The sequence below is a fragment of the Phragmites australis genome, chromosome 22, assembly GCF_958298935.1.
Source record: "Phragmites australis chromosome 22, lpPhrAust1.1, whole genome shotgun sequence".
In the NCBI taxonomy this organism is placed as follows: domain Eukaryota; kingdom Viridiplantae; phylum Streptophyta; class Magnoliopsida; order Poales; family Poaceae; genus Phragmites; species Phragmites australis.
In genome coordinates this window covers 7079477-7089054 of record NC_084942.1, presented here as the reverse complement: position 1 = coordinate 7089054, position 9578 = coordinate 7079477, and the positions used below count along the sequence as shown (strand labels likewise).

Here is a 9578-nt window from a genome sequence, read left to right as displayed (position 1 = left end):
AATAAGAAATTATTAGTAATGATGAGTAAATAACCTATTACTAAATATAATACTGACGAGTTACCTCAAAACCCATCACTAATGATATAGTCATTAGTGGTGGATGGAGAAGGTACACGTCACTACATATAGCTTCGGACGGCTCACTGCCAGGGCCACTCATTAGTGACGGGTTATGAGGACATCCGTCACTAATCTCACTTATAGTGACAGGTTTTCTTATTACCCGTTGCTAATGACTAATTTTAGGTTTACTTCTGCGCTGAGTAGCTCGACTAGACAATGTGTGTCCACCAGCTGCTAGGCACAGGGGGTGATATTTTGGTGATCTTGTTGAAGACCAATCAAAATCTTGATGATTTGAAGTTGGGATTGTTCCTTAGCCTTTGAAGGTTTGCCTCCCATTTCCTTCTCCTCTTGCTCATTTATGGTGGATTCTAGGGTTTGAGTTGGAATCAACGATTTTACTCCTCCTAAATCTTGATACATGTGGATTATCCCCCTTGACCTTTGAAGGTTTTCATCCCTTTCCTCATCCTCTTACTACTATTTGCTAGATTCTAGAGTTTGAGTAGAATCTTGATATGTTTATGGTGTTATTATATTCCTAAAAGTGAAATTAGGTTGCTATTATGATGCTATTAGGTGTAAATCTTGATATGTTTCCGGTGCAATTGTGTTAATTATATTCCTAAAAATGAATCCAATTTGTGTAACCTACGTCTCCCGTTCGGGAGTATTTGATTAGAAATATGATTTGACAACTATCATATTTATAAGAAGATGCTTCTGAATTGCCCATGAACATTGGATGGTTCGAGGATATGTGGCACGAGTAGTAGGCTTCTGTGTTTTTGTATGGTTTTAGAGAGAATTTCGGTGTCATCTCCTTGTTGTTCTCCGGATACCACCCTCTTAGCTCGTTATCAAGACGTGTATTTGGAGAACAGCGGGGAGATATTGTCAAAATTTTCTCTAGAACCGTACAAGAGCATAGAAAGCTACTCAGGCCACATATCCTCGAATAGGATTAGGATCTATCTTTGCCTACATAGAAATTAGTTAGCTAGGATCATTCGCCTTAGATAAGAAATATATCATATTTTATTGGAAAAATCCTAAAAGTGAATATAGTTACTAATACATATACAATTGTGTCTGTATATTTGCATCTATTAGATATTTGCCAATGAGTTTTCATCGAGATCCTCTGACAAAGGACAAGCTCCCAGTCAGATGTTGGCGCAACTAGGTACCAGTGGAGTAACAGTATGAAGGCCAAGGGCACAAGAAAAGTGGCTGACGGACAAGATTACCATCACAAAAATTTATGATGATGGTATGCCTATGGAGAAGAAGGTCATGCGGAGGTTGCGGAAGCTCGTAGGCCTTAATGCTCGGGAAAGGGTGCCATTAACCCTTCCAAAGTTCGATGACCTCATTGTGGGTCAAAAGAATGCCTTATTTAATAATGGCGTCAATATGTTTCTGGAGTTCCCAGAGAATATGAAGGTGAAGGGTTACAGAACTGCTATGAAAATGATCGCCAAACTTTGAAGAAGCCACAAGAGTAGGCTTGTGAATGAGTATATGGTAAAAAAGTTGGATCCCTTCAACAAGTACCCATATATGAAAAGGGAGGATTGGGAAGCTTTTGTTGGGTTGAATAGCTCAGAGGCGTTCCAAACGGAGAGTTCAACAAAAAAACAGCTTCGGACAAAGAACAAGCAGAACCACAACCTGAGCACAGGTGGGTACGTGGGGAAACGGGAGAAATGACGGGTGAAGGATGAAAAGTTAGCCAACGAAGGTCATGACCATCCTTGGATGCAATTCCCAGGATGATCGCAATCATATTTATGAGCGAGGGGTAAGCTGTCAGATAGTGGAGAAATTACCTTCAAATCCAGCGAAACCAAGGCAGTCGCTAAAAAGGTGAAAGAAATAGCAGTCCAATCCTCTAAAGGTTCATTCACTGAGGTCAGGGAACATGAAGAGCTCTCCACTGCTCTGGAAAACCCTAAGCACCTAGGGCTAGAAGTTAGGCTTTCCTGAACATGTCGGGATGCATAAGAAGAGGAAGAGGTCGGGTGCAATCGATGTGTAAGCATTGACCCAGTCAATCACGGAGAGCGTTTATCAAGACCTCATGCAAAGTTTTGCATCACAGTGAATCGTAATTCCTAGTACACCAGCCGGTAATAGCCCCATTGCTAGACGCAGAAGTAGTCTAGCCTCTAGGGAGGTCGAACAACATGTCTCTTCTCTATCCATGGAGCCAGATACTATAGACCTTCTCGATAGGCCCACGCCATACTCGCTAGTCATAAAATCAGGTGGCTACCAAATTAAGGTTACAAAAGGCTAGGTGCATCCAGAGGTCTAGGTGTTACATACGGTCACGATACATTCTAGCTATGTTGTAGTCTTCATGGATTTTATACATGTCAATGCTGTGGATACAGATTTACCTGTCCCCCCAAATGATGAGATCCAAAAACTGGGTGAAGCTCATCTTCAAAGGATCTAATAGAAGAATAGGGCCATCATGGTGCACACGGAACCATGTAGGAGCAATCTACCTCAACGTTCAAGTGCACCAAGTTTCCTACCCTAACCTCAATCTCAAGATGAGCCAGCTGTGTGGCCTTTTCCCACTCCACCATCTCCAGCTAGGCAACCTGAGGGCAGTCCGGAGAAGAAGAAGAAGTCCAAGACATGGTTCAAGAAGCAGCTATCAAAGAAGTCCAAGACACCTAGTATGCATTTGGAATATTTTCAGCTTGTGTAGAAACAAAATCTCACACACTAGAAGCAGCATCGGTAGTAGAGGAATAAGAGGAGCTTGGGAGATCCTCATCATTGGGCATCATTCAGCGTGGAGATAAGTATTCAGACAATAAGTCCAAATATTGACTAGGCCTTTGTGTTAATTAGGCATCATTTGGGATGGGTGGTAGGTAGTGTTCAAATACCACCATGCACTCCAAGATTTGTTGCTCTATGTTTTACTGGTATGTGGATCCTAGGCTGCATGTTAGTTAATAAGTGACAGAACTTGAAATGACGATGAATGGAGTAGCAATCCTAAATTTTCCATACATGATCTTGCTATTGATTTCAATGATGCCATGTTCTAAAGATTTTCTTCAGCACCAAATACTTAGCTGTAAGAGATGCAAGCAATGTTATTGATGCAAGGGCAATAGTTCTTAGATTTGAAGATGACAATGCGAGGGGACCTACAATGGATGATATGAATGATATGAAAATCATATATGTTGTCCAACCAATGAAAATAATGTCTTTTTCAATGTGGCAAACAAGCCCTAGAAAGCCACAAGAGAAGCAGGTGATAAATAACAAAATGTTCAATGAAACAGTGGCAGATCCTTAGTTTCAATAGAATGAGTGCCAAATCCTAAATTCCCACTCATACGAGTGGCAAACCCAGATGACAAATTGCACCACTTCTAATTCAATACTCCCTCTGTCCATTTTTATAAGACGCGATTAGACTTTGCATGATCTTCTAAGTTATACTTTGACCATAAATTCTTTAACAATATATTATTAATAATTATAAAATCAAAACCATTAGAATATATATTGAAATATGAAACTAGTGAAACCACTTTTGTATCACTAAACCCATATATGTTAGGTCTAATTGACATCTAATTACCATGATCGCTAGCCTTAGGACATGAACACCAGGCTAATGCAGAATACAATGGGCATATTGTCACTTGGAGAAGAAGCCATTAGGGCTTAGTAGTTCTGTCAGGAAGGAGCAGCGACAAGGATCAGAACAAGTTGGTGAAGCGTAGTGGAGACCGGCGATGAAGATGGTGTCGATGTGGTGGCAGCAACAACCTTCACTTTGTTGTCAACGTGCCTTAGATCGGTTAGGTTTTTGAGCTATTTGGGGTGAGGCTAAACCTTAAAGGGATGTTGGTCTCGTGAGATGCTGGCTTCCCCTTTTTATTTGGCGCTGCATGGAATGAGACTGCAACCAATTCATTGGTTCTGCCTCCTATTAAGACGTGTAGGTGCGGCATAGCCCCCTTAGGACTCGGCTTTCGATTAGAAAGATCACACCAACAATATATAGTTAGTCTAATTGTTGATCAAAAGTTACAAAGTTTGAATTTTACGCATTATATTTGTGGATGAATAGTAATTCTCAGTGACCTCTATATCCTCGTTAATAATTGAGTTTTCACCTTATCCCTTCTGAAGTCATGTGTTCATCTGCTAGGATTTCTGTGTGCTCACATCAGCGTAAACACAGCATAAGTGTAGAAAGATGAATATACTGCAATAATTATGGATGAACTGTATTGAGCCTTGTGGACTGTTTACATAGAGTACATGGTGGCTTGAATCTCAAGCAATCCCAAAGATAAGATAGAAACTAATCATATCCTACCATAACTGCCAGATCTTTATCATATACTCCAACATCCACTCACAGTCATAGCATGAGCAACGCAGATGCTCAGAGTGGAGTAAAAGTTGACGATTTTCTCAAGATGATGATAGCCCTTTTGTTGCTGAGGTATCCGAGAGCAAGTTGATCATGATCGTAACTGTGGAGGAGGATGCATGCCTAAAGCAGCAACACGAGCACACACATGCACAAAGTCAAGTTGATCCATCCGAGGGCCTCGGCTGGCAAGAACGGCCTGGAGGTGTTGGAGGAAGGCGCTAACTCGGAGCGATAGCTAGTGTGATGACGAGAACGAGCAACATGGGGTAGAGTCACTGCTTGAAGAGGTGGTGACCCCGGCGATGATGGCGTGACCACGAGCGCCGGCGCTACAACCATGATGGGTGATACAACGACAGACTCATTCTCGATGGTGTGATGGGCTTAGTGCTTGTGGACGACAAGCGACAACGATGATCCGATGTGATGACGACGACGGACGGTGCGCTCAGAAGGCCGCCGATGAGGGTCATGTCAACGAGAGCGTTGCCTCCAGCCATGACACCATCGGAGGACAAGAGGCACCAGAGAGGTCAAAGCTGAGGCGGTGAAATCCAAAGGTGATGAACATCAACGGATCGGCAGGGCATCACAAACCAATCTATAATCGGAAAAAATAGAGAAAAACTTAATCTGAAGATGATCAAGAAAAACTCTAATTAGTGGTAGCCGATATTTGAATTGGCGACATGAATACTAAACTATGGGTTGCGCTGCCCCCGGGAGAGATCATGGAGATCACATCATCTCCCAAAGGAGGCACGGCGAAAGCTGTGGAGGCGGCGGCTCAGGAGCGGCGCCAGCTTTGTACCATGTTAAAAGATGAAGGTACTGCGATAATTATAGATGATTTGTATTGAGCCTCGTAAGCTGTTTACATAGAGGACATGATGGTTTAGATCTCAAATAATCTTAGAGATAATATAAAAAAACTAATCATACCTTACAATAACAACTGAATCCTTACAAATCATTTACCATATACTTTGACAATAAGTCTCGTTGCCCAAGCATGGCCATATCCTCTCTTCGCCCCGAGGTACCCATGCACACATGGCTTTAGCTATATACACTTTCGTGGCAAGTCTTGTATGTACCATGTAAAAAGATGAATATATTGCGATAATTATAGATAATTTGTATTGAGCCTTATAAGCTGTTTATATAGAAAACACGGTGGTTTAGGTCTCAAACAATCTCAGAGATAAGATAAGACTAGAGTATCCCAACCATATTTCTTTCATTTTGTTCTCTTCTTGATTCCCCTTCCCGTTCATATTCCCTTTATTTTCTTTCATCTCTAACAGCTTCTCTTCGAAGGGATTCATGAGGTGAAATAAGAGAGAATCTTATCCTAAAGTGAATGGCCTTGAGAATTCCATCGTAACATAAACTATAAAAAAAAATTGGTGGAGCGCTGAAAGAAATGAAAATCCTTTCGTGAAATGATTCTCGTCTGAGAAGAGAATTACTTGTGATGCTCTTAGTGGATTTAGGTGGAAAGGGAGACCCAGGCCCGATCACTTGCTACCGCCGATCGGATCTTGGGTACTCCTAGAACCGCTTCCATTTTAGCATGTGAAGCACCGCCAATTTCCAAGGAAGAAGGAGCTGTGCTACTGCGGAGCCACAGAGCTCCCTAAATTTTGATCCAATAGAAACCGTGCTGCTACCGGGCCATAGTCCTCCGTGTATGTGAGTGAGTGAGAATAGGTCATTTGGGTCATTGGGTGCATGTTAGGTGCAAATGCACTTTTTTTTTTTGAAAATTTATGAGAATTTACTGGAAACCATACTTGCATGTTCTCTAAAATTCTAAAAACTTTATCATCCATAGATAAGGTTATGTTCTACATCCATACAAAATTCTAGGTGCAAACTTAATCCTGTTTACGAAATATAAAAATGACTACAATAGCATTACATGGCAATTTGTGTCATGTAGTGTCACCGTGGGTGAAATTTGTCGTTTTTTATCTCACAAATGGGATCGGACTTGAATTATAAACTTTGCGTTGATGTAGAACATAATATCACCTGCAAATCATATTTTTTTAAAAAAAATTGAAAACGTTTAACTATGGTTTCTAATGAATTTGCATAATTTAAAAGTTAGTGCATTTGCAACTGAGTTGCACCCCGGCTCCCCTCTCCTCCTCCCCTTTGCCAGACTGGCGTGGAGTGGGGGCTTTTCTTCTGTTGGTAAGTAACCCTAGGTTTCTTGGATGGATTCCCTTGCCATAGGAAGGAGCTCGTTTTGTTCCAGGAGATCGTCCCTTTCTTGTTTTTGAAAGTTCGATTTTCCCTTTCTTTAATGTGACTATAAGTAAATCAAATCTAAATCTTTCTCTCTCCATTCAGGTAGTCGAGGATTCGGTTGTTGCGTGGTTTGATTAGGATCTGTTTGGTTGCCCATATGCTCTCAGCCTGACTCGTATGAGTCATACAGGCTGAGTTGAGACAGGCTGGGGAGATGCAGTAGAGTCTGTTTGGTTGGCTGCATGTGCTCAGTCTGGTTGAGAAGAGATTGTGTTTGTTTGTCTGCATGAGTATATGTTGTATTATAAAGGAACTCATTTTTTTACCAAATAACCTAGGATTGAAAATATTTTTATAAATTAGTATATCACCGGATAAGAATATTAGTGAATTTTTTATGATTTTTGGAGAATTTTAATTAAATATTGACTTAGTCTTTTTGATCAACCTAATTAAAATAGGTTATTAGTGAGCTTTAATTTGCTCACGAAAACATTTAGAATTTTTGGACCTCTAAATAAAATCAAAAGTTAAATAAAAAAATCATACGCACAATATTTTTTATCTCCCCAGCCAGGCCTGACGGAAACAGCCGATTCTGTTGTTTCCCCGAGCCTGGCTGGGCGGATGCAGCTGCACGAGCGGGTGCAGTCACGAGTGCCAACCAAACACGCGCACACCGCTCCGCTCTGCATCCGCCGGTGCATGCACACGCTCAGCAGGGCATCCAAACACGCCCTTAGATTCTTCTTCAGCGCACAGTACGAATCTCAGTTGACTCCATCGGACTTGCTCAAGGTGTCAATTTTCTTTCCATAAAAATTTGAAATTTGGGGGGTTTAACTGAACCCCTCATACCTAGTGACATAGAGGAGGGTGTATCCTTACCGGTCTTTCGTTATGGCCGCAATGAACTGTGCGTTGGATGGATGCTTGTGGTAGATCTTAATACACACTGATGGAGGGTGCAAGGAGTTAAGGTGATGAGCTGATTGCCGATTATGTCGGTTGCCTCATGTCCCTGGACACCAACACTCGGCCTGGCCCGAGTGGTGGTCTGGTTCTCGGAGATCCTATTGTGGAAGGGACGCCATCTGTCACAATTGGAGTGCAGTAGAGCCTGATGTCATGCAAGAATTTGCTCCAGCGGAGGATTCCAAGGAACCGGTGGTCGGTATGACGTTTGACTCTGATGAGGCTGCAAAGGCCTTCTACAATGAGTATGCCAGGCGCCTTGGCTTCCCGTTCCATGTTGGCAGGTCGGCGCGCCAAGGGTACGGAGGAGGCTCTTGTCATGAAGAGGTCTGTGTGCTCGAGGGAAGGCAGTTACAAGAAGAAGCAGCCATCGTCAGATGAGGCTATGAAGAAGCGTGAGAGACTGAGAGGATGTCTATGTGGGAAGGTTGCAATGCTATGATGGAGGTGGTTAGGGAGTTGGATCATTGGGTTGTCTCCAAGCTTGAGAAGGCTCACAACCATGACCTTGGCACTTGTAGCAAGGTGGGGTATCCTCGCACAAGATGTTTTCTTGGTGCCTCTGAGAAGGTGGCTATGGTGAGCCCTGATGGGATGGCACTTCTTAGGCAGAATGTTCTTGGGGAAGGAGGAGACGTGCAGGGCCTCCTTTATTATCTCAAGAATATGCAAGCCAATGACCCTGCTTTCTTCCATGCCATACAGGTTGACAAGAATGGTTGTGTGGTGAATGTTTTCTGGGTTGATGCTAGGGCCAAAGCAGCTTATAGGCATTTTGGTGATGCTATCACATTTGACACGACGAGCAAGAAGAACAAGTATATGATGCCCTTTGTTACTTTCTCAGGAGTAAACCATCATCTGCAGCCTATTATTTTTGGATCTGCATTGCTTATGGAAGAGACTGAGTTCTCATTTGTGTGGCTGTTTGAAACATGGCTAGCTGCAATGGGAGTGAAGGCACCATGCTCATTAGTCACTGACCAAAACAGGGCCATGAAGGCTGCAGTTGGAAAGGTTTTTCCAGATTCCTGTCACCGTTTCTGCAAGTGGAATATTTTGAGTAGAACCAAGCAGAAACTAACCCATGTATACACAGAACATCCAACCCTACGAGATGAGCTTGAAAGCTGTGTTCTTGAGTCTGAAACTATCTCTACGTTCGAAACAACTTGGACATCAATCATTGATAATTATGACTTGAGAAAGAATTCATGGCTTCAAGCAATATACAATATCCGTGAAAAATGGGTTCCTTTGTACCCGATGGATACATTCTTTGCAGACATATCCCCCAGACAGAAATTAGAAACCATGAATGATTTCTACAAGAAGTATTTCAATACAAAAACAACACTTGAAGTTTTTCTTAATCAGTTTGATTTGAGCATGGCAAATCGATATGAGGATGAAGCAAAAGCAGATATGGATGGTTACTTAAATAAGGCAACTACAAAAACCGCATCGCTAATAGAAAAACAGGCAGCAAGCACCTACACAAAAGCAGTCTTCAGTAAGTTTCGGGAGGAATTTACAGAGTCTTTGGGGTATATCATTGAGAAAACTAAAGATGGCTGCATAAGCAAATACAGCATCACAAAGATGAAGATTTATGAGACACATTCTACGTGACTTATAATTCTTCCAATAAGATGGAAAATTGTAGTTGCAAGCACTTAGAGTTCTCAGGTATTTTATGCCGTCATATTCTTGGAGTATACATAATAGTTGATCCCCGTACCCTTCCACCTGATTACTTTTTGAAACGTTGGACAAGGAAGGCCAGAGATGATGATTTGTTAGATGATAACAACAATAGAGGACTTTTACAGTACACCTAAATGAGTGCATG

The 9578-nt window shown here is 42.0% G+C and overlaps 1 protein-coding gene across 1 annotated transcript; it reads left to right on the top strand.

Moving 5' to 3' along the window:
• Positions 1–8137: 8137 nt before the first annotated feature.
• On the top strand, positions 8138–9358 carry LOC133904496 (protein FAR1-RELATED SEQUENCE 5-like). The gene has a single exon (XM_062346004.1). It carries the CDS (start codon positions 8138–8140, stop codon positions 9356–9358), a length of 1221 nt encoding a protein of 406 aa, XP_062201988.1.
• The last annotated feature ends 220 nt before the right edge of the window (positions 9359–9578 follow it).

What these genes read in the sequence shown, in the direction of transcription:
- LOC133904496 (XM_062346004.1), top strand. Translation starts at nt 8,138, where the DNA reads ATGTCTATGTGGGAAGGTTGCAATGCTATGATGGAGGTGGTTAGGGAG.